The following is a 25,920-nucleotide window of genomic DNA, read 5'->3' as shown; positions in this document are numbered from 1 at the left end:
AAATCAAACCTAAAATTAAATGTAAACAGATGAAAAAAATAAATTAATAAAACATAGGGAAAAATTAATTCTGGACAGTTGTCTATGCATCCTTAAGTGGGATATTATCATGAGGACTTAAAGAACTATAAAGAAATCTCGCACTTAATTGACTTAGTGTTGATAGTGACATGTAATCTTGAAAGTACTTGTGTGTAACTGGAGGAAAGAAAAAGGAATATAGATTCATTGAGAACAAAGAAGGGATATGTCAATACAGAATGGGAGAAAGTGAAGAAAACCCATAGTACATTTGAATTGGAAGTACCATAAGCTACCCACCTACCTATTTTGTAATATATATTTAAATATATTTCCTAGCTCCGCCCTCTAGGCCCACTGAAAGGGCCTAGAAACAACAGAACCCTAATAGCAATGAGCAGGACCAGCATCTAGACCTCGGTTTCCAAATATAATTCCTCACTAAAAAGCACAAGGAGGTGGGGGGAGGTCTTTGGAAAAATGGGAGATTCCAGTCTGGGGCAGGGACAGCATACAGAGAACCTGGAATATCTCCTTATGCAGAAAGCTAAGACATAACTAAAGATAAAGAGACATAAGCAAATGTAATGCTTGAACCCTGGCTAAATTCTAGATCCAGAAAAAGAAAGACGGTGTAAAAGACATATATGAGAAAATACTAAAATATAAATATGGTTGGAGTATTAGATGATATTGAATTAATATTCACTTTCTTACATGTGATCATTATCAGTGTAATAATGTTATTGCATTTATTAAAGGAAAATGTCATTGTTAGATGTATCTTGAAGTATTTAGAGATGATGTGTCATGAGACCTGCCACTTCCAAATGCTTCAACAACAAATACCAAATAGACAGTTTTATTTCATTAGAGGCCCAAAACTGGAAACAATCCAGATGATCATCAAAAAGTGAATGGAGAAACAAATGGTGGTATAGCCACACACTGGAAAACTACGCAGCAATAAAAAGAAATAAGCTACTGATAGATAAAACATGGATGCATGTCAAAGTCGTCATGATGAAAGAAGCCAAATACAGAAGAATACATTCTGTGTATTTACATTTATATAAAATTCTAATTTTTTTTAACATTTATTGATTTTTGAGACAGAGAGAGACAGAGCATGAAGAGGGGTGGGTCAGAGAGAAAGAGGGAGACACAGAATATGGAACAGGCTCCAGGCTCTGAGCGGTCAGCACAGAGCCTGATGTGGGGCTCGAACCCATGAACTGCGAGATCATGACCTGAGCCGAAGTCGGATGCTTAACCGACTGAGCCACCCAGGCGCCCCTAAAATTCTAGAAAATGTAAACTGATGTGTAGTGTCAGAGAACAGATCAGTCACTGTCTGGGGCCAGCAGTGTAAGAAGGGATGGACTGCAAAAAGGAAAATTTGAGGAAACATCTGGCACAACAAAAATTTTTGTACTTTGATTATTGTGGTAGTTTCACGGATGCATACAGTTGCCAAAAGTCATCAAATTGTGTACTCTGGTATAGAAAGATGGAAAAAAATACGGCAAAATGTCAGCAATTAGTAAATACAGGAGAAGATGATTACAGGTTATCATACCATTTTTTTTTAACTTTGCTGCAGGCTTAAATTTTTTTTTCAAATAACAAAGTTGAATGGAGAACAGACAATTCACAAAAAGAGGTAAAAATGACCCTCCATAGATATGAAAAGAAGGTCAAACTCACTGAAAGAGAAATGTAAATTAAATACCAAGACACCATTTCTCACCTATCAGACTGCCAAAAATTAATAAGCATTCTGCTGGTGAAGCTGTTGGAAAATGGGCACTCTGATACACTGCTAGTGAGAAAGCACACAGCACAATCCTGCTGAAATGAAATCTGGTAATACTTAATTATAAATCTCATTGGGTTTCAACTTAGCAATCCCACTTCTAGGAATCCACCCTAGAGGATACACCTTCACGAATGAAAATACATTTGCACAAGGCTATTCACCGCAGCCTTGCTTGTAATTACAAAATACTGAAAACAACCTAAACGCTCACACATGGGAGTGGTTGAATACACTGTGGTACATGCACAGAACTGAGCACTGTGAAGCTGGAAAAAAAAAAAAGATGAGGAAGTTCTTTATAACCTGTGATAGTGTAATAGTAACTGAATGGGAAAAGCAGAGTGCAAACAAGTTATTCCATGTTACCTTCCATAAAAGAGGTTATTAAAAAAAAAAAATACACACACCTGCTCATTTGTGCAAAACGAAACACAGTGGGACTAACAGAGAAACTAAAGCAACAATGGGCAAGTGGGAAAGGGGTGGAAAGAGAGGGGAATGGGGCCCGGGTATCTGGGATGAGGAGGAAGTGAACTTCTGGGTAGATATTTTGTATAGCTCTGACTTTCAGAACCACAGTAGTGTGTCCTTTGGCTCCCAAAATAAAAAAAATAAAAACCAGGATGCGAGGAGCACCCAAAATGGAATGCAAACACTAACAAATGAACCAAACTGCACGCCAAATGAACATCACACTTTGAGCACAGGTTCAAAAGGTTTCCTTTGTTTTGTTTTGTAAAGTTTATTTTGAGAGAGACAGAGAGAGAGAGTAAGGGAGGGGCAGAGAGAGAGAGAGAGAGAGAGAGAGAGAGAGAGAGAATGAGAATTCCAAGCAGGCTCCACACTATTAGCACAGAGCCCAACATGGGGCTCATTCTCATGAACCATGAGATCATGACTTGAGGTGAAATCAAGATTTAGACGCTTAACTGACTGAACCACCCAAGAGCCCCTAAAAGTTTCTCCCCCCAACGTTTCTTTGGTTTTGACTCTCCTTTTTACCTTTTGCTATGCATACATTTTTTACTCTTATGGGATAAAATATTTCAGTCTTTATATATACAGCTTTTTGGTCATGATTAGGAGGACTGCCTTCCTCTAAGATTATTTCACTTTTAGGTTTTACAGTTTTTCTTACATGTTCATGGTTTCCATTTTCTTTTCTAATGTTTAAATCTTTGATCCATCTCTAATTATTTATGTTAAGAACAGGGTAAGAATATAACCTTTTTTTACCCCAGTTCTTCCAACAGCAGTTGGAATCCATTTTTTTCTGAATTCATTTGAAACACAACTTATATGGTGTTAAATTCCCATGTATTTACTTCTTTTTGGAGTCTCCATTCTGTGCCACTGTCTTGTCTATTCAGGCATCAGGATCAAGCAATTTTAAGTATTATAACTTCATAGCATTTAAAATATCTGCGAAGTTCCCATACCACCCGTATTACTACACTTTTCAGAATTTTTACCATTCTTAACATTTGTATTTTTCCATAAAAGTTAAAATCTGTTTTAGTTTTAACAGAATATTGTCACTAGGTAGGAAATTTATATATCAGTTTAGGGAGAACTAATTATTATTTAAATGAATCCTCACGTACTCAATATTTTAGGTGACGTATTAAGCACACATTCTACGATGGCATTGTGTCAAGGACAGAAATACGGAGTTTCACTACTACTACATTAATTACCATTGCTCCAAACAGCCTACTCGCTGTGGGGCAATGCCAACAAACAGGCATGAGGAGGTTATCACAGGTTCTACCACCTAAGCTTTCCATTGGAAATAAAGAATTGTGATGTCACAGACCTACTACTATGCCAACATACTGTCCAACATAAAAATTTAAGACCTTCAAATCATATCCAAATCTTGGTTTCTAAACACCAGGGCTGGGGTGCCTGGGTGGCTCAGCTGGTTAAGCGTCCAATCTGGATTTCAGCTCAGGCCATGATCTCAAGGTTCGTGAGATAGAGCCTCGTTGTTGGGCTCAGTGCTGACAAGCGTGGAGCCTGCCTGAGATGCTCTCTCTTCCCCCTTCTTCCCCACCCACTCACGCTCTCTCAAAAATAACCTTTGAAATAAAATAGAATAGAATAAAAAATAATAAAATAAAATAAAATAAAATAAAATAAAATAAAATAAAATAAAATAAAATAAACTAGGGCTCCTTAGAGAAAGGACTGATCCCATGGTTGGAGCAGGCAAAGTACAAGATGAATCTGGAACATGCTATTGTGCTAGAAAGTGTAAATACTCAAAGAATGAAAGAGACTTGTTGAAAGATAAGGTGTCACCTTGAAGGGGCTCCCACTGGCCAAATATGAAAGAATATGAGTATCAAATAGAGTAATGGATTAAACTCACCGAATAAAAACAGATTCCCTAAGTTCATACCAATGATTATGACTAGGATGATGAATGGGGAAAAGGAAAAGTTTTTTCTAATAACAAAATGCTGACAATTAACTCTATAAGGAAATGGGAGAATTATATAATCACTGTTTTGCAACTGTCATATAACTGGCTTAGGCAAGAATCAATAATGGATACTAACGCAGTGAAATTTCAATGAGGAAAAGTTATTTACACAGGTCAAAATATCTCCCCATAACGAACTTATGATTTACAAAAGAGAAAACAATAATGTGCTGAAGAAACTTGGTAGTCACCACCCATACTGGGACAGATATGTCTGCTGTGCCGATATGATTCACCAAGGAAGATTAACTTAGGTGGTACCAAAATGCATAACCTGAATCATGAGGAAACAGCCAAACCCAAGCTGAAGGACAGTCTGAAAATAAATGGCCTATATTCTTCAAAAATATCAATTCCAGGAAAGACAAAGGCAGGCCATGGAACTGTTCTAAATGCAATGCACAATCTTAAGGTAGATAGTAGGCCAGAAAAAAAATTTTTTTTTCTACAAAGCTCATTGGGACAATTGGCAAAATCTGAATAAGATCCAGATTAAATAATAATATTGTATTAATGCCTTATTTCTTATTTTGATAATTGCGATTATGTAAGTGAATGTCCTTGTTTTAAGGCAATACATGAAGTATTCAGGGGTAAAGGGGACAATGCAACTTACTCTCAAACAGTTCATAAGCAAAAGTTTTCTTCAGGCATCCAAATTTTCCATTTATATGTCTGAGCTGGCAAAACAAACTACTGTAGAGCCTGCTTACTATCCGGAAGGCTCACCCACATTTACAACAAACAACCACTAGATGGCACTCTGTGATCTTCTAATCCCAGCAGCCTAGGTTTCCACAGGCAGCATTTTAGACTTCATTATGTTAAAAAACATTCATTTTGTTAAAAAACAAAAACACAACTGGTGATCTTTAATAAACCACCATTACCGGGCAACTACTACATTCAAAACAGATGTTTTCACAAAGGTCTTACAAGGTCTTTCATGATCCGATTTTTCACTGGCTCACAAACCCATCTCTCTGACCACATCTCTTTTAAGGTACTGCCTTTTCACAGAACTTTCTTGACACTTCTATATAAAACAGGAGTTGGCTGCATGCCCTCCCCTACCCCCTTACCCTACTTTATTTTTCTTCAGTACTTGACATTTTGTCTTCTTTCCCACACTCCCAGAATGTACGTCTCACGAGGACATTTATTTTGCTCAATGCCTGTATCCAAATGTCTAGAAAAGAGATGCACACAAGGCACATTTCTTCTCTTTCATCATTAGCTATTACTCATCCTCCTCCAATTGTCCATTACATGTCCACCCCCCACAACAAGTCCCCTAAAGGAGAGAGACTGTGAAGAGCCTTAAATGTCAAGCACTATTTTATATGGAAGTCATCAAGCCATTTAAGCACAAAGTAACCCTACAACAAGAGTGCTTTAGAAAAATTCTTTTGTCAAGAAGGTGGTAAAAGATAGTGGGAGTAGAAAGCAAAGATACAGGGACACTGTCGAGGTAGTGGTTACAACAGCCAAGGTCTGTGATGCCAAGAGACTTAGGTTTGATCCTGGCTCTACAGTTTGCAAGAGCTCCATGACTTTGGGTAAATTGCTAATTCAGGAAGCTCTTTGTCCTTCAGCTGCCCAGTGTGTAAAAAAGAGGGCAGTAAAAAATGTACCTTATAGGGAACATAGAGGTTCTGCTTATCCTATGCTTGGTACAGGGCCTGATACAGAAATTTTAGCATTGCATGTAGGAAATAAGGGAAAGGGTGTAAGCAAATATCTGTTCATTAGTCAATTTATTTTTACTGAGTGCTCATAAGTATGTTGAGTACGTTTCTAGGCACTGGAAATGCAGCCATGAGCAAAAAGAAAAAAAAATAGCTCAGAGTCTTTCTTTATCATGTTTATATTTGAGCAGGAGGTTAACAAAAAGTAGCCCTAAATATCTGACTCTACCTGGTTCTTGAGTTTCTGTTGGTGAACAGCTAATGCTGGGACAGCAAAGTCCTATTCTCAAGATCTCTCAGGTAGATACGTGTTCTATAATGTCAGGCTATGAGAAGGGCTATGAAGAAAAATGAAGGTAAGGGGACAACAATACATAGACATCATTTTAAATAAGAGTTGTGACATTTGAGTAAAGAGGTGAGAGATACTGGAATTTACTCTGGAATGTTTCAAAAAAAGTGAAATCCAGAAGAACAGATTTGAGGATGATGTGTTTGGGGTCTTAGAAATAATTTAGCTCTGGCTTCAAAAAACAAACTAGGAGCCCCTGGGTGGCTCAGTCGATTGAGTATGACTACTCATTTTGGCTCAGGTCATGATCCCAGGGTCGTGGGATCAAGCCCTGTGTTGGGCTCCGCACTGAGTGTGGAGCTTGCTTAGATTCTCTCTCTCTCTTTAAAATAAATAATTTTAAAAAGGCAAACTAAAAGCGGATGAGAGAAAGCACCCTAGCAACTCTAGTTTACTTACTTGTAAACTTTAGTCTTCATTTCTTTTGACTGTGGAAAATAAAAAATTGTAGGATCTCCTAGTGCAGAGAACTGCCTTCCAGGGACCGTGTTATGGGTTGAACTGTATCCCCCCAAAACAGATACACTGGAGTCCCAGCCTCTATATCTCAGAATGTGACTTTATTTGGGGATAGGATCTTTATACAGGTAAACAAGTTAAGATGAAGTCATTAGAATGAGACCTAATCCATAGGACTAGTGTCTTTATAAAAAGGGAAAATTTGGACACAAATAGAGACACACACAGAGGGAAGATGATGCATAGACACAGAGAGAAAATGGCCATCTTCAAAATAAGGACAGAGGCCTGAAAAAGATCCTTACCTCTGAGCCCTCAGATGGAACCAACCCTGTTCACACCTTGATTTCAGACTTGTAGCCTCCAGAACTGTGAGACAATAAATTTCTGTGGGTTTAGCCACCCAGTTTGTGGCACTGTTACAGTAACCCTAGAAAACCAATACAGACTGAGAGAAGATCTATTTGTGTACTCATCTCCCTTAAGATCAAAAGCCTGTTGGGGCACCTGGATGGCTCAGTTTGTTTAAGTGTCCAACTCTTGGTTCTGGCTCAGGTCAGGATCTCACAGTCCGGCTCTGCAATGAGTGTGGAGCCTGCTGGATTCTTTCTCTCTCTCTGCCCCTCCTCCACTTGCTCTCTCAAAATAAATAAACTTAAAAAAAAAAAAAAAGATCACATGGGTTCCTGAGTGGCTTAGGTGGTTAAGCATCTGATTCTTGGTTTTGGCTCAGGTCATGATCTCGTGGTTTCAAGCCCTGCACTGGGCTCTGTGCTGGCAGCACCCATCCTGCTTGGGATTCTCGGTCTCCTCTTCTCTGCTCCTCTCTCACTCATGCTGTCTCTTTCTCAAAATAAGTAAACTTAAAAAAAAAAAAAATCATAAACCTCTTATAGGGTAGAGCTGATATTGCTTGAAATCATCTTTGCATCTTTTTTGACGTATCTGATCTAATGCAAAAACTTAATAAGATACTATTTTAAGTTCCGGCACCTAAACACAGTAGAGCTTAATAAGTACTCAAATTCTCCCACTACTTTTCCATATATATTTTTCCTGACAGGCATTTCTTTGTTCTGCAAATTGACAAGCTAAAGTTAATTTCTGAGACACACTGGAATTGGCCCTATCAAAATAAAAATTTGAGTGTCTAAGTTTATTAGGTGTTAATTAAATATAAACCGTTCTTTATCTTTAGGCAACTATACTCCAAATTAAACTTTATATAGACCCCAATAGAGGAAATACTGACAAGTTAAAACCATTAGTTTGATGCATGAGTAATAATAAAAAATGTCACATAAAAGTCAAAGGTGGGGCACCTGAGTGGCTCAGTAGGTTAAGCATCTGACTTCAGCTCAGGTCATAATCTCATGGTTCATGAGTTCGAGACCTGCCATCAGGCTCTGTGCTGACAGCTCAGGGCCTGAAGCCTGCTTCGGTTCTGTGTCTCCCTCTCTCTCTGTTCCTCTCTCACTCATGCCAGATCTGTCTCTCTCTCTCTCAAAAATAGATAAACATTAAAAAAAAATTAAAGGAAAAGTCAAAGGTAAATTCATCTAAGGAAGAACGCATGAGGAAGGAAGTAACCACCAAAGCACTTTACTCTAGCTCAGCACTAGGCTAGGCACTCACACGCAATTTCACCCTCAGAATCTCACCATCTACAGATAAGGCAAGTCAGACTCAGGAAGTCAAACGACATTGCCCAAGTTCACCCACCAGTGGCGTTGGAGGCAAATTGGAACCTGGGACTATGTGATTCAGAAAGACAAGCTCTTTTTGCTAAGGAGCATAGAAGCATGTATCTATATTAACCTTCCACCTTAGAAACATGAGCACAAGTTACCTAATTTTTAATCATATTATATTGTTAATACTAGCAACGAAAAATGCAAAATACAGTTCCTGTTAAATCTATTCTCAAAGTCATAGGTAGTTACAGAAGAGAAAAGGAGTATCAACGGAGCTTGCCACCAAGCTCATGTGTAAAAACAAGCTGACATCTTTGATCAAACTCCTAGGTTGAAAGGACATTCAAGAACCATCTCAAGCTGGAGCCGCACTATATACAATTAAGAGCAAAGCGAATAAGATACAGTTACCATAAATTACATTTATAATCAGTTACAAAATAAGGCTACCTTAGGTCAAGAAACAAGAGTTCACAAAATCACACCCAAAAGTATTGGCAACCTTTTAAAAAATGACTAGCCACTCAGTACAAAGAATTTAGAACCTGAGTAAATTAAATATACAAAGGTCATCAACGTGACTCATGGTACACCAAACTTCATGGCACTGATGTTTGTTCACCACTGTAGGTGACACTTCTCATCTGGTAGTTAAAATATCTATTACATGTTCTCAAAGTTTGTGTGTGATAAGCTACCCTAAAATACCCATCCATGTTGTTCAAGGCATTTAAGCCACCAATACATTTATTACCCAATAGCAACAAATTACCCCTGGCCTCAGTCTTCATCTATATAACTGAAGGCAAGTCATGGTACAAATGAACGTACTTTTTATTTATCTAGCTCCTGCCAACTGACTTTTGTGTCCAGTGCCACTATACTTCTCTGAAAATGAATAAAGTGTGTTTAATTTATTTTGTGGCTTCTGATAATTTCTGAAGTCATTCTTTGTCGAAGCAGTTGAAAAACTGTATACTCTGGTCTTCATAGCTGATCTCACGGGTTTTTTCAAACTCTCAAAGTTAATTCTCCAGTAAGAGGCACACAGAACCACAGGGCTCTTCCACAACTGTGCTTACGATAACTTTAGGAAAGGTGCCTAAGATTGTGATCCTGAAATTCCATTTCCCATTGAAAAGCTTCTTAGAGAAAGGGCTATTTTCTGGTCTGGGGCAGAAAACGTACAAGATAAATCTGGACAAACTGTCATACTAAATAGCAAAAAAGCTATCAAAGATGCCTCAGATTGAATCAAATGGACTTTGGGGCTGGGCCATCGTGAAGGGACTCCAACTGGCCAAAGACAGGACAATCGATAAAAATAACAACTATACGTTCCACAAAATGCATGAATGTTGAAAACATTATGCTAAGTTAAAGAAACCAGTCACAAAAGACCACTTATTGTAGGATTCCATTTATACAAAATGTCCAGACTAGGCAAATCCAGAGACACAAAGTAGATTAGTCATTGCCTAGGGTTGGAGGTGGTGTACTATGGGGGTAATGAAGAGTGATAGCTAATGGGTAAAGGGTTTCTTTTGGGGTGACAGAAATGTTTCAAACTTATTAGATTATGGTGATGGCTGCACTGGTATGTAAATTTTAATTCCAGAAAACTGTGTGTGGGGGGGGGGGAGCCCAACTACAATGGATTGAACCACAAATATGTTTACAGCTATGAGCTCATACTAAAATAAACCTTAACTGGTCATTTTGGAGGATGCTAGGACTCTAACTCATTAATGAAATTTGGAAAGTACAAGTATTTATCCTGTGTCTTATATATAAAGTGTCTCTAGGGGTAACACCAAAGAAATGAGGTAAAGTTCCTTTTTATAGAACTATATAATTATAAGTTAAAGAACTGAATATTACCATTTTGCAACACTAAATAAAATAAATGGATCTAGGCAATGCTCAGTGGCCGCTAACATCACAAAAAGTTAACCAGTCAGTAGGTGCCTCCTGGTCAAAGTATACAATGCCACTTACGAAGCAGTCAAACAAAAACAGATTTGCAAGGAAAATAACCCATGAATAACATATAGATAAAAAGACCAGAGAGACTATTCAAACAGCAATATAATGACCTTATAAGTCCTGATTCAAACAAACTTAAAATTAGCAGGGAAATCTGAACCCTGATTGGGTATTTGCTATTATGGACTTATTTCAAAATATTTTAAGCGTGGGGGCACCTGGGTGGCTCAGCTGGTTAAGCGTATGGCTACTGATTTCAGCTCGGGTCACGATTTCCAGCCCCACATCAGGCTCTGTGCTGAGTGTGGAGCCTGCTTGGGATTCTCTCTCCCTCTGCCCCTATACCCCTCTCCCCCACTCACAGGCTCTCTCTCTCTAAAAAAAAAAAATAAAATAATAATAATAATAATTTTTTTGAGTGTTATATTAGTACTGTAGCTATGTTTTGAAAATTAAGAGTCTATATTTTAGGGGCACCTGGGTAGCTCAGCTGGTTGAGCACCCATCTTCGGCTCAGGTCATGAGCTCATGGTTCATGACTTTGAGCCCCACATTGGGCTCACTGCTGTCAGCCCAGAGCCCCTTTTAGATTGTCTGTCACCTTCTCTCTGTGCCCCTCCCCCACTCATGTGCATGCGCGCTCTCTCTCTCAAAAATTAAAAAAAAAAAAGAGTCCATATTTTACAAAATGATATGATGTCTGAGGTTTGCTTTAAAAGAAGATGGGTGGGGGGCACCTGGGTGGCACAGTTCACTGAGGATTCAACTCTTTCTTGACTTCCACTCAGATCGTGATCCCAAGGTTGTAGGATCTAGCCCCACACTGGGCTCCACGATGAGCATGGAGCCTGCTTAACATTCATTCTCTCTCTCTCTCTCTCTCTGCCCCTCTCCATTGCTCACACTCTCACAATCTCTAAAATAAAAACATAAAAATTAAAAAAAAAAAAAAGATGGAGTAGAGCAGAGAAAGAAGATAAAGATGAAACATGAACCATAGTTAATAACTGATGAAGTTGAGATGGATGCACAAAAGCTTATTTTGCAGGGCACCTGGGTGGCTCAGTCAGTTAAGCATCCAACTCTTGATTTTGGCTCAGGTTATGATCTTGAGGTTCACGGGATCTAGCCCATGTCACTGCACTGACAGCACTGAGCCTGCTTGGGATTCTCTCTCTCCCCCTCTCGCTGTCCCTCCCCTACTCGTGCTCTCTCTTTCTCTCAAAATAAACATTTTTTAAAAAGTTTATCTTGCTACTTTCTTTTTTGGATATATTTGAAATTTTCCACAAGAAACCTTTTTTAAAAAATTTATTTATTTACTTACAGAGAGGCAGAGAGAGAATCCCAAGCAGGCTCCGTGCTGTCAGCATGGAGCCTCACTCAGGGCCTGATCTCAGAAACCGTGAATTCCTGACGTGAGCCAAATCAAGAGTCGGACACATAACTGACAGCCACGCAGGCACCACCACAATTAAACTTTTAAAAAGACAACAATGCTGCCAATGCCATACATCACTGGAATCACTCCATTTCACAGATTCAAACACAAATAGGTTTCCTACCATTCCCACATCTCTGAAATCAAGACAGCATCTTATAGCGAATGGTGTATCAGTTTAACTGGTAGTGGTTTTTTTTTTTGCGTGGCATATAGAATGGTGTAATTTAAAACTGATTGTGTCCCAAATTCAATGAAAAAAATGTACAAGATCATAAATATATCTGCTTATCTATCTCTCCTTAGCTAAATCATTATTTGCATCATACTAGAAAGGAAGAGTTCAAAAATATCTCTTGACTATCTCCATTTTCTTACTTGCTCGGAATTAATTCAGTTACAGTGAGAGAATCATTAAAATGATACTTTAGCCAATATAAAAATAAAATTAGTCTGCAAACTAGCATTCGTGATAGAGAAGATCTGGGAAGCATCGAGCAAAAAGTCTAAGTATGACGGGGTGGGGGGAGGACACTGCCTCATTTATCTTGCCAGGTCTAAAAATTATAATAAAAACTAAATCTAGTTGACCAGCCCATCTTTTCTTCATTTTTAATAAAGGAGTTCCTAAGCACCCACCACTTCAGCATTTGCATAAGTTGCTGGTTTCAAGTAATCTAAAGAACATAGTAATTTGGCAAGCCTCTGGGCCTCACCGCAGCAGAAAGACTAATGTAAACAAAATTTACTAACGTATATAAACTTACTGAGGAAGAAAAGAGAAGAAACTATTTCTGACAACCACAATTCTAGAAATGCAATTTTGCAAGCACGTACTTTAATGGAGTGACAATTAAAAATAACGCCTTTTTAAGATGACAACTCACATTGAAAATTTCAAAGATAAAAAGCAAAGAAAAAGATGGATTGGGCACATTTTTTAAAAAATCAATACATGAAATTAGAAAGGCTAATAACCCGAGAAATGTAAATTTGCCACATGACAAAAAGTATATTTCTTTTTTATTTTTTAAATGTTTGTTTACTTTTGGGAGAGACAGAGGTTGAGTGGGAAACAGGCAGAGAGCGGGGCACAGAGGATCCAAAGCAGGCTCTACACTGATAGCAGCAGGGAGCCCCATGTGGGGTTTTGAACTCAAACCATGCAATCAGAAGCCAGATGCTTGACCGACTGAGCCACCCAGGGGCTCCGACAAAAGGTATATTCTTAATAAATACTTCCTAAGATTAAGAAAATGATCAATAATCCATACAAAAATGGGTAAAAGATAGGAGGTCAATAAATACATCCCACAAATGGTCAACCTGACCGGTAACAAAAGAAATTAAAACAAGCTACTTACAGATTACCAAATTTGGGCAACGTTTTCAAGTAACAATGCCCCAGTTCTGGTGGCCAAGTAGGATGTGCAAAAATATTCCCACTTCCAACATTCTGCCTGGAGCAGTCCTCCTTCATTCACCTCCTTCAAGTGTCACCTCAATGCAGCTTCAATCACCCTATTTAAAACCGCACCCTCACCCCCACTCCTCAAATTCCCCTTATCTTCCTCTATTTTTCCAACTTATGGTCTTAACATACTATGCAATTTACTTATGTGCATTGTTTATTCTGTCCCCAATCCCCATGAAAATAAAGTTCCCAAGGACAAAGATGTTTTTCTTTCACAGGGATGGAAAACTGCTTGGGATATAGGAGGTCTGCAAAAATTGTTTGTTTAATGAATAGGAAAATTAAACTAGTTAATTCCTTAAAAAAAATTTTTTTTTAAGTTTATTTTTGAGAAAGAGACAGAGTGTGAGTGGGGGAGGGACAGAGAGGGAGACACAGAACCTGAAGCTGGCTCCAGGCTCTGCGCTATTAGCACAGAGCCCAAGGCGGGACTCAAACCCATGAACCGTGAGATCATGACCTGAGCCGAGTCCAACGCTTAACTGACTGAGCCACCCATGCACCCCTAAATTAGTTAATTCCTAATTAAACTAGTAAATGTCTCTGGAGAAAATTTTGTTGACAATATGAATTTAAAAACCTTTAAAATGTACATAACCAGTAATATCACTCCTAAGAATTTATCCTAAGTAAATAATCACTGATGTGAACAATGGCTATCCAAAAGATCATTCATCTTTGCTATGAACTGTGAAAAACTTGAACCAATGTATACTGGAGCCTTTAAAAGCAAGTGGAATATTTAATGCTATGAAAAACATTCATGGTAAGGTTAGCTGGGGAAAAGTATACCCAATGATCCCATTTTTGTCTTAACTAAAATAAATTATGATATACCCGTTTAACAGAATGCTATCTAGATGAAGCTACTCACTGTGTCCTGATACAGAACCAGTTCTAAGCCTTAGTGGAAAAGGCAGACCTTAAAAAAAATAGTAAGGTTATGCTATAAGGAACTGATACAGAATCAATTTCCAAGGTACGCTGGTAAGTACAAAAGCATCCAAAACCATTTAACTTAAAAAAATTGGTTCAAGTTCATGTACTGTACTGTATAAAGATATTAGAAATTTTCAACTATCGGGGCACCTGGGCGACTCAGTCAGTTGAGCATCCGACTTTGGCTCAGGTCATGATCTGAACTGTTAGTTCAAGCACTGCATCAGGCTCACTGCTGTCCGTGCAGAGCCTGCCATGGATCCTCTGTCCCCTTTTCTCTCTGCCCTTCCCTTGCTCACGTTCGCTCTCTCAAAAATAAATTAAAAAAAAAAAGAAATTTTCAACTATCTTTTCTTCTGAATTTTCAATATAATTAGATATTTTGGAAAATTAGGAAATAAAGCCATCTCTCTTCTCCTTTGACTTCACAGATCGGTGAGTACTAACATGAACAAAATCCCTTCTCCAGCTCAAACTGTTTTACTACCAAATTTATACTAAACCCAGTTCTTTAACTGCAAAGAAAGTAAAAATTACTGTCCAAAGTAATTTCCTAAGCTAAGTAATTACTAGATATGAATACCATTCTGGAATTATGTTCCATAGAAGTAATGTGAAAAATAGGACGCCTGGGTGGCTTAGTTGGTTAACTTCAGCTTAGGTCATGATCTCGAAGTACGTGAGTTCGAGCCCCGCGTCAGGCTCTGTATTGACAGCTCAGAGCCTGGAGCCTGCTTCAGATTCTGTGTCTCCCTCTCTCTTTGCCCCTCCCCTGCTCACGCTCTGTCTCTCTCTCTCAAAAATAAAGATTAAAAAAAATTTCTATTTGATTCAAAAAAATAATATGAAAAGCAAACATAACTGTGTTAAATTGTAAGAGCTATGACAAACGGATAAAGGCACACACCTATTGGTATATATATTGAAAACTGAATGACCAAAGGAAGATAGAGAATTACATCCTTTTAGAGACATAGACAGGGGGCTCTGAAAGGGTACTTAAACTTTAACCTAGGCATCCTGTGTCACCTTATACAGAAGCCTCAGTTTGCTCAGTTTCTACCTTGTTTGTTCTCAGACACATCAGAAGGAACTGTCGCTTGGAGACAGCAGTGGTTAGTACCCAGGGCTTTGGGGTATGTCGGACCCGGGGTTGAATACTAGCTTTACAATTTTCTGTGGAAGTAATCTGGAAAAATCTCAATTTCCTTATCTGTAAAGTGAAACAGTTTATCATCAACTAGTTAATTTTAGTAAATAAGAATACAGTGTCTGAAAAAGTGAAGTGGAGACAAAATTCTTCAAATAAGACAACTGAAAACCCCCAAGGTCAAATCTTTCAGCACAGTGAAAGAGCCCAAAGGAAACAAATACTGAATAGCACTGCGCTGGAAGGCAGGGGCCCTGGATTCCAGTTTTGTCCTTGCTACAACCAGCTGCAGCTCCATGGACATGATTTTTCATGTATGTAGGTTCTGGTTTTAAGATCTACAAAATCAGGGGACTGAAATCCTTTCCACCTGTACCCCGCCATGACTAAATTACTAAAACGTTACTTACAGTTTTACTTTTCATTTAAATGCTTGGTTTTTCTAACTTGTCAGCTGTCATCATGACTAAGCTAAGACCATTTCCTTAACTAACTCATCCAAGGTCAAACTGCTAAAAAGTGGCAAAATCACAATTCAAACCAGATCTGACTCACTTGGGAGACCAAATTCTATGGCATGCTTCTTCTTTAGACCTTCTCCCTGACTAATCTGGTAACCAGCAGCCTGCCTTTGCAAAAGGACTGGAAGTCCAGAGTGCAGTCAGGGGTCATGGAACAGAGTCAAGTTACCTGAGTCAGGTGGGGCTTGAACTTCTGACACAGTATTCTAACCAAGTTAATTAGACATTTCAGCTACTTTAAAGGAGGCTGGAGAAACAAAAAAAAGAAAGGTAAAATTGTCAAGAGAAACCATTAGCTGAAGACAAAAATAAAGCACCTCTGAAACTGCAAGTAAGTGAAGGTCATTCATTTATATAAAATTTCAGGAATTAAAAGTTGTACAAAATGAAATATTCCGTAAAATAACTGCTAGATTATCTGTACTACTCGCTTGCTTTTGTGCAAGTGTGAAAATAATGGACACAAATTATCTAACAGTGAATGAAGGAGTAACAGAGAATCCAAAGCACATATATTCGGCTTTAGAAATAAAGAATATGGTTTAAATAGATAATCCAAAGTAATGATTATCTGGTACCAAAAACAGATGATGAGGTGTCTGGCTCGCTCAGTTGGGAGAGCATGCAACTTTTGATCTCAGGGTCATGAGTTCAAGCCCCACATTGGGTGTGGAGCCTACTTTAAAAATACATATATATATGATCACCTTTATATATTTTCCTCCCAAGTTACAGGTTGATTCAGGTTAATACAAAATAATTTCCATGTGGAGAGACCAAGACAGATCACTTCTCAACAATACAGTGAATAATAAAATTACCATCTCTTTACATCAGCAGAAAATACGTTTTATAGCACATTCCTATCAGCTCCACAGGGAATAATAAAACTAAGGCACATACAAAAAAAGAGTAACACTTAAATTCCCACTGCAGACAAGAACCAGGTTAGCTCCTCGGCTGTTTCCATTAAACCAACGTGGGATTACGAACTGGTTCTGAGGGGCGCCTGAGTGGCTCAGTCCGTTGGGCATCTGACTTCTGCTCACGTCATGATCTCACGGTTGGTGAGTTCAAGCCCCACTTCAGGCTCTGTGCTGACAGCTCAAAGCCTGGAGCCTGTTTCAGATTCTGTGTCTCCCTCTCTCTTTCTCTGTCCCTCCCCTGCTTGTGCTCTGTTGCTCTCTCAAAAATAAACAAAAACCATTTTTTCTTTAATAAATAAATAAAAACTGGTTTTGGAACAATCCATACACGGATAATCACGAGGCAAACACATGGAGATAAACTCACATTTAAATATGTTGGTTACCAAGCACTTTATAAAATAAAAAATTTCATGAGACAGTTAATAGAAATGGAGCAAGAGGTGAGGTCACCTCCCACTTTAGCTCTATTGCTATAAGTCATTATGTGTCATTCTCAAACATCAGGTAGTCACCAAAACCACACACACACACACACACACACACACACACACACACACACCTGGTAATATTCAGAAAGGTAACCTAGGAAAACCTCAGAAATGCTCGTTTTCTCAGCTCAAGAAGGAGACCGTATACAACTCCACATAACATCAAGGAAATGGAAGAGTGTCTGGAAAATGATGCACTGTTCTCTAAAGGCAATTTCCAAGCCACTGCAATTAAACGTGAGAACAAGATAAAAGTTCTCCAGACTAAGCCTCACTTTGCAGAAGCCCTCTACTGGGCGTTTCTAAGATGTGACCAACTTTTGTGTTTCCCACAGCAGCGCTTAACCCACGGTTATGCATCTTGCTGGTAAAAACCCGGACATGTGGCACTTCACACACCAAACCAGAATCACCAAGAGCGTTGGCTAAAGAACTTGCCCGTCACTACCGCGAGGCCCACTCCACAAGGCATCTGCATTCAGCGCGAGGGCTGGAGGTTTTGAGAGAAGAAACAGAAACGCAGTGGTCTGCCTGCCACGGCGAGGAAGGCGACGCTCCGTGCGGGCTCAGGAAGTTGCCCGACCAGGGGGAAAGCTCCATGCCCTCCTCTATGAAAGCGAGCGGGTGGCTGGCAGACCAAAATGCGGAAAATTCACTTAAGAACTCCCTGACGGCCTACCGTGCAGACGTAGGAGTCAAGTTTAAGACTCGGGAAGCAGGTGGGGGAGAGGCCAGAGTTCACAAACAGATAATGATCTACCAGCTCCGTCGGGAGGCCCAGACCCGGGGCGGGGGGGGGGGGGAGGGTGCGGTGGGGGGTGGGGGTCATGCCTCCTCTCTGGAGTTGGGGAGCTGACGGACCGGACAGGCTCCAGTCCTCCTCCAACAGCCCTTTCCAGCGGGCCTGGCCCTCGGCAACATCAGCTCCGCTCCGCATGGCTCACGGAGTGCGACCCTCCAAGGCCACTCCGCGGCCATGTGGCTGGGGCCGCAGGGCGCCCAAACCCGGCGCACGTTCAAGAGGTGAAACCAGAGGAGAGGAGGTGCGGGAGGAAATCCAAAGAATGGGATGTCGGGGTACAAGACTCACTTCCTCTGGGCTTTGTCCTTCTTGGCCTTGGTCCTTTTCTTTCGGGCCTGGAGCGCAAGCACTGCAGGAGAGAGGGATGGATGAAGGGCGAATGTGGAGTAAAGGAGGCGACCAAGGTGAGGGTGGAGACCCAGCAGGGGCGCGAGGCCCGGGTGCGGGGCCTGGCTGAGGGGCGGCTCCGGGACGAGCGCCGCGGCTTCGGCGAGGCGGCCGGCCGAGCGGCGGGCGGCCGGCGGGGCGCAGAGCTGCGCCCGGGCGGGGTGCGCCGGCGGGGGCTCGGGTCGGGTCAGGGGGCCGGCGGGCGGGGGTCTGCCTCGCCGGCCGCGGGCCGGGCCCTGCAGCGGCCCCAAGGCGCGGGCCGGCCTGGCGGGGAACAAGGGGCGATGACTGCCGGTGCGGAAGGACGCCTGGGCTGAGGGGCGCGGACCCGCAGCCCAGAGGCGGGGGGTGAAGGGCGGCGCCACCTCAGTGGGGGGGCGCCCCACGCCCGGGGACCGGACTGCGGCGAATAGGCAAAGCTCCGACGCGGACCCGGGCCTCGCCCCGCCGGCCGTTGCCCCTCGTGGCGGAGGCCGCTCCACCGCTCACCTTTCCGCTCCATGGCTAGACCGGTAACCGCCAGGCGCCTGCGCACTCGAGTGGCGGCGACTCCCGCTCCCGCCGCGGCCCAAAACCAAGCCCGCGCACACCCCGCCCCCCAGTTCCCGCCCCGCCCCCGCCCCACGACGGCGCGCGCCTGCGCGTTGAGCGCGGAGCCTACCACCTGCTCTCGAGAAGGGGGGGCGGCGGTAAAGAATCGGGGGCTGGAAGAAGGAAAGAACGCCGAGTGTGAATGCTACAGAGGTGTTCAAGAACCAGGCTTGGAAGCCTGGCGGGCTCAGGTTCGTTCCATTTGCGGGGAGGTTGCCCTTTAGCAGAGGAGAAGACCGTGGCCTTGAGGGTTCCCTGCGTGCTGCGTCAGTGCTCTGCAGCCTACTGGAGTCCGCCTCAGTTTCCTGGTCTGTAAAATGGATTTAATTAGGCGTGTCCTAGTTCCTTCCCTGAGCCCTTGTGAGGATCAATTGAGATACTATAGAAAGAAAATGGGGGGCCGGGGGGAAAGATTACAAGTGAGAAATTAAAGAAAAGTGGGGCAACACAAAAGAAAGACTGGAAGGACGAAACCCGTGAGCCTATCCTCCCTTTAAAAGTGAAAACTTTAAAAGTGAATTTTCTTTTAAAATTTCACGTTTAAATGAAGGCTGTAAAGGAAGGAAGGGGGAGAATAAAGACAATGTTTTCTCATCTTACCACTATCATCTTTTCAGTACGTGATAACTATGGTTGTCGTATAGGATGTTTTTATACTTTTCTAAGTGCATTATGTCTCATTTGGTATTTATGACAACTTAAAAGCAAAATATTACCTCCACTATACAAAGAAACAAAAAGCTGGAGAGGATGCGTATTTATTAAATCTTGGTGCCTCGATGCAGTGATTCAATCATCAAACCCTTTTTGTAAAGCAAGGTTAGCAAAAATTTTCTGTAAAGGACCATATAGGAAACATTAAGGCTTGTGGGCATAAGCTCTCTTTCCCAGCTACTCAATTCTGCCACTGGAGCTCAAAAGGAAAATGGAAAATAAGGGCTGTGTTCCAATAAAGCTTTACTTAACGGTTCCTGAAATTTGCATTTCATGTCATGAAATATTCTTCTTCTGTTGATCTTTTTCCAACTATTTCAGTCATTCTTGGCTCAGGTCTTAGTTTGCCAACTTCTGTTGTGAAGTACTACAACTGGACAGGGCAGAAGCTCTGGAGACCGTTGCCCTAAAAGAAATTAGACTATAGTGGGGAAGACAGACAAGTAATTAATTGAGAAAGGAAGATGAAAATGGGATAGTGCTTCACAAGTGAAGCATGGGGGCTTGGGTGGGATTTTGCTGAGCAAAGTAAATAATTACATCCAGCCAGGGAGGAGGCAGCTCTTGGACTGGGTCTTGGGAAATGGGTAGGGTTTCCATAGGTGGAGAAGGAGATGTTAGGCATTCCTGAATGAGAAAATCAGTTGAGCAAAAAAGGACCGATTTGGAAATGGGTGGGGGCTGGGACTGGTAATGACTGAAGTGGATCAAGTGGGATGCGAGGCCAGAAATGCCGGTTTGCCAAATTTGAAATTTAGATAATTAATATCTGTTGCATGGAACCTGAATGATAGCATTTCTGGACATATTGCAAAAGAGGACAGCACCTGTTGGCCAAGGAAAACTTCTTCCCAATTTCCTCCCCACTCTGCTTAGGAACAGAAGGAGAGTTGGGTCAGACAGTGACACCCTGGAGTCTGAGGATTCTGCTAGGGCAGCAAAACCTCATGTGATTTAGAAAAGACGGGAGAGCTGTGGTAGCTGACGAAAAGTTCCAGAATCGGGAAAGTACCCTGCACCAGAGAGTTAGGTCTGTGAGGCTAGGGACCCTGTTTGGATTTTCCTTGATGTATCCTCAGTGCCTAGAACAGTGTCCAGCCCTCAGTAGGTGCTCAGGTGTTTGTCTAATTAAAGAATAAATGACGTGCAGTTTATGAGAAAGTTCTGGACGAGAGACAGAAAACACTGAGAAGGACAACATGAAGCTGTGCTAACACCCAAATGGGTTCCTGCAGATTCATCAAAAAGGGAATAAGTTTAACTTGGCATGAGAGTGATCATTGCTTCTTTCTTTGCTCTAAGAGCTTACCAACTGTTTAATAATGCATTTGAGAATTTTTCCAGAGTCCATGTCGAGTTCACTGGATTGAGTTCCCTGAATTGACCATTCCTTCCTTTTTTCATTTGGGCTCCCCATTCCCTCCGTCTCACCCCCACTTTCACAGGGCTTGTTCTATCCTGGACTTCACCCTTCCTCTTCAAGTGGTGGCCACTCTTGCATACATACTCCCACAACTGTTTTTCTCAAGTTCTTTTAAAAGTAGAATTATTCAGGGGCGCCTGGGTGGCGCAGTCGGTTAGGCGTCCGACTTCAGGCAGGTCACGATCTCGCGGTCCGTGAGTTCGAGCCCCGCGTCAGGCTCTGGGCTGATGGCTCAGAGCCTGGAGCCTGTTTCCGATTCTGTGTCTCCCTCTCTCTCTGCCCCTCCCCCGTTCATGCTCTGTCTCTCTCTGTCGCAAAAATAAATAAACGTTGAAAAAAAAAAATTAAAAAAAAAAAAGTAGAATTATTCAGAGAATGTGAACTGTTCAGGAGTAGTGTCAGAATTTAATTTCTGAAATGATCCCATTCTCCATGAGCTAATTTCTTAAGACTGCCCTGGAGTCTTCCCTAACGCTTGCGCGTTTTGAAATTTGTTCACCCAAACTTTAGTTTAGGACACACTTTGGTTACCACAAACTCTTACGCTTTGTCCAAAGTTTTGATCTGAATTAAATCCCAAGTATCATTTCTCTGTATGGCTTCCCCTTTGTCTTGTAAGATGAAATGGACAACAGAAGAAACTGAAAATACATCAGATGCTGGGAGCCTGGGTGGCTCAGTTGGTTGAGTGTCTGACTCTTGATTTTGACTCAGGTCATGATCCCAGGGTCATGGGATCGAGCCCCGGGTGGAGCCTGCTTGAGATTCTCTCTCTGTGTCCCTCTGTCTCTCTATCTCTCCCTCTGCCCCTCTCTGCTGCTCATGCTCTTTCTCTCTCTCTCAAATTAAAAAAAAAAAATTAAAAAAGAATACATCACATGCTCTATTTTGGAGATTCCCAACAGATGTCTACATAATTGGAGAACCCCAATAGGATTTTACATAGTTTTGTAAAGTATATTGGGAAAACATATTCTAGACTTGAGTTTCAGGAAACACAAGGCATGTTCAACACTTAGTTGAAGAGGACTGGATGAAAGGACTGAGGTATGGATAGGGTTAAGGGAAACCGACGAGGGATGGTGAGGCATCCAGGGAGTAGCAATAGTGGGAGTCTTTACCACCCCCAGGCCTGAAGGGACAGGGGGTGGAGGTGTTACCAGAGCCCAATAATAGCTTATATTAGTCTGCTTAGGGTTGATATAACAAAGGACCACAAACTGGGTGGCTTAGTCCACAGAAAATTTATTGTCTCACAGTTCTGGAGGCTAGAAATCCAGGTATCAGGAGGGATGGTTCCTTCTGGGGATTGTGAGGGAAGGATCTGTCCTCTTTCGTTGGATTGTAGATGACTGTATCTCTGTATCTCTTTATATTTTCTTCTATGTGTGTCTCAATCTGTGTCCAAATTTCCCCTTTTCATAAGAACATCAGTCGTACTGAACTAGGACTCATCCTAATGATCTCCTTTAACTTGATGACCTCTGTAAAGACCCTATCTCCAAATAAGGTCATTTTCTGAGGTACAGGGGGTTAAGACTCCAATATATCTTTTTTTGGGGGGGGCGGGGGGCACAATTCAACCCATATCAGAATTGTAGTGATAAGAAAGAAGTGCCTGACAGCAGCTGTGTCCCTTGATAAAAGGACAAAGCCATTGCCCAGCAGGGATTTAAATACCCAACTTCTTTGCTTCTCATCCTCTCAGGCTAGTGCCTCCCATTGACTGAACCCACTTCAAGTTAGAAGGCAAGGGTGCCTGGGTGATGCAGTCCACGCAAGCCAGCTGCCCAGGACACAGAGAGGGTGGAGACGGGTGGAGGGTTAATCTGGAGGGAAAACGATATCCAGCACAGCCTGTCTGGGCAGTCTATAGGATACACCCAAGGTGGCTAGCATTTTTTAAGCCAGTAAGTCAGCCTTTTGGGCTCCCTGGTCCCTGGAGAGGCTTGAGAACAGAAGCTGCTTGGAGATAGCCCCCTTTCCGACTTTGTTTGTTTTTTGTCTTTTTCTATAAAAGCTTAAGCTTCACAAGGGAATTGTGTTGGAGTGAAGGGTTGGGGAGACTAGGGGGAGGAGATGAAAGAATAAATGGCTTGGTGAGATGGGAAACTCCGTAAGTTCTCTGAGGTCTTAGTGTCTCTGTCATTTTGGATGCTCTGCGCACCACAGGAAAGTTAGAGGAAACAGGAGATTCTCTGGCAATGAGGAGGTTACAGAGATCGGTGGTTCCAGAGGCAGCTAGAGCCCTTGCCCTGCTCCCTGGAAGTGCTCCAGGGAGACAGCAAGGTGTTGCAAACTGACCTAAGATGATCACGTCCAACTCGGCCTTCTTTTTTTTGTTGGTTACAATAGCTGCCAGAGAAGTCCGAAGTGACGAGGGGTTGCCTGCTTCACATCCTTACTCCCAGAATATATAAAGAAAAAGTTGCAGTCTAAAATCTGCCACAACCACACACAAACACACAGACACACACACACACACACACACACACACACACTCATTAGCAGGCAGGCACATTAGCTTCTTTGAGATCTCTCTGTCCTTTTGGATGCTCTGGCCACGGCGTGAATCAAAGCTTTACTCAGGGTGGGGCAACGGTGTCACAGAGGGAGGACTCTGTCTCCCACATAGGAGGCATCAGAGAACCAGAGAGGGAGTCTGCTTTCAACTTCGTTATGCTGTTCCAATCCTGATCAACCCCAGAGGTGACATCAGAAGCCGGTTTCCTCTCACGAGGTGAGCTGATGTTAATTTGTGTAATGATTGTCATTTTAAAAAGCTGTCGTTGGCGGGATTCGTGGTAATCGATTACCCTGAACCCTTGGTCGAAGCCATCTTCTGACTAGGATGGTCACAAACCACCCCTGGCAGAGGAATTGCAGATTACAGTACAAGCTGCCCCTGGGGGTAACTATGAGTAGTGCCTACAAATGTCATTCTGTCTTTGCCAAAAGTTTTAATATGCCCCAAGTATTTTCTTTTGAAAGGGTGGGTTCATTTCTTGAAAAATGCCAATTAAAGAAAAAGAAAGAAACATGGGAGTCCAACACCAGGGGAACAATTCAGAAAGTTTTACAGCACTTCCTCTCCAGGTGAGTTGCCAAAACAGGGATACATCGAATCCTCTCTATGGTTCTGTAGGTACCAGAAGAACGTCCTCACCTAGAATATGCTTCCCTGTCCTTGGTTCCCAGGATGTATGCCGAAATGTTTTAAGGGAAATTATAAACATCGTGAGGTGGAGTGCCCCCAGGAGGCTGCCAGGCCAGGCGAAGATGCTCTGCTATACTAAATACGTTCCAGGGGCCATGCAGACTTGGACAATAAAAATAACGGACTGAAGATCGGAAGTATGTACCCTATTTTCTGAGCAGTGCCTAAACCTCCCAAGCTCTTATGTGACCCTAGGGAGAGGAAGCCCATAACGACAGGGATTTAATTTCTCCAGTCTGGCAATCTCAGGGGCAGAGCGAAGGCAGTGTAGGCAATACACAGCAATGGTTTACACCCTCGAATTCTGGAATCTACCCGCTGTGCCATGTTGAACCCATCTTGCTTTTCCTTCTCGCAGGTACTTTCCGCCACGCTCACCCTTCGTGACGAATTTATTGAGCGCCTGCCCGCAGGCCAGGGCCGTGAGAAGCAGAGAAGGAAAACACCAACTCCTTGCCCTATAGGACTTAATAGCTAACTCATAAAATAATTACTGTTTACTAGACACTGTTGTTGCTCAGCTGTCAAACAACACTACCAAATGGGTGCTATTATCAGCATCTCTGGCGGATGAAGAAACTGAGGCATAACCAAGGCCGCCCAGAGCGCCCAGGTGGCTCAGCGTTTAAGCATCTGACTTCTGCTCAGGTCACGAACTCACCGTTTGTGGGTTCACACTGAGTGAGTTTGAGCCCCGCATCAGGTAGAATACAAGGCCCACTTCAGGTGAGGCCCAGCTTTCCCTACCCGCCCCCCCTTTCTCTCTCTCTGTCCCTCACTCACTTGCGCCCTCTAAATAAATAAATAAATAAATAACCAAGGCCACCCAAAGTAGTAAGAGGCAGGGTTTTGAATCTGGGCTGTCAGGTTCCTGAATCCACACTGTTGGCCACAAACCATATTGCCCATCTAGTTTAGCGAGGGATGGACAGGTAAATAAATAATTCACACAGAGCACAATGGTCGAAGCACGAAGTACCATGGCAGCACAAGAAGGAGACCCTGACAGCTCAGGATCTGAGGAGGGATGGGGAGAGAGGTATCTCCTGAATGAGATGACACCTGGACAGCGCTGGAAAGCATGAATCGGTGCCAGCTGGGAACAGAAGAGAGGGGAGAGAACTCTGGCCACATAAGCACGGTATTGGGGAGTGGGGGCGGGGCCTAAACACCATAGCGTCACTAGAGAATAAAATGCCAGGGGGGAGGTGGGACACAGTTTGCTCGACAAATGTTTGTTGGGCCTCTTATATGTGCAGGACTGTGCTTATTGCCGAGGGTATAGCAGGGACAGGGTGTCCAAGGAGCCTGAACTTGAGCTTTCGAACATTTTGCTC

General features: G+C 42.2%; 1 protein-coding gene and 1 long non-coding RNA gene across 5 annotated transcripts in view; one reads left to right on the top strand and one right to left on the bottom strand.

Moving 5' to 3' along the window:
* Positions 1-19,140, bottom strand: part of SRPK1 (SRSF protein kinase 1) — an 83,236-nt gene extending 64,096 nt beyond the window's left edge. The window contains 2 exon segments of the mRNA XM_047101377.1: positions 18,540-19,062; positions 19,065-19,140. Coding sequence (XP_046957333.1) covers positions 18,540-19,062; positions 19,065-19,140 — 599 coding nt within the window.
* LOC124528054 (uncharacterized) lies at positions 18,346-25,228 on the top strand. Of its 4 annotated transcripts, none has more exons than XR_006966068.1 (5): positions 19,320-19,420; positions 24,002-24,106; positions 24,358-24,462; positions 24,565-24,720; positions 24,942-25,228. It is a non-coding gene; the product is annotated as an uncharacterized LOC124528054 (long non-coding RNA). The 4 variants fall into 4 exon arrangements; XR_006966069.1 differs by having other exon boundaries at positions 24,342-24,462; XR_006966070.1 differs by lacking the exon at positions 19,320-19,420 and adding an exon at positions 18,346-18,655 and having other exon boundaries at positions 24,002-24,462.
* The last annotated feature ends 692 nt before the right edge of the window (positions 25,229-25,920 follow it).

Source organism: Lynx rufus, unplaced genomic scaffold (genome assembly GCF_022079265.1).
Source record: "Lynx rufus isolate CCGP_SWC_20201006 ecotype Redwood Valley unplaced genomic scaffold, mLynRuf1.p SCAF_6, whole genome shotgun sequence".
Taxonomy (NCBI): domain Eukaryota; kingdom Metazoa; phylum Chordata; class Mammalia; order Carnivora; family Felidae; genus Lynx; species Lynx rufus.
This window is presented reverse-complemented; position numbering and strand designations above follow the sequence as displayed.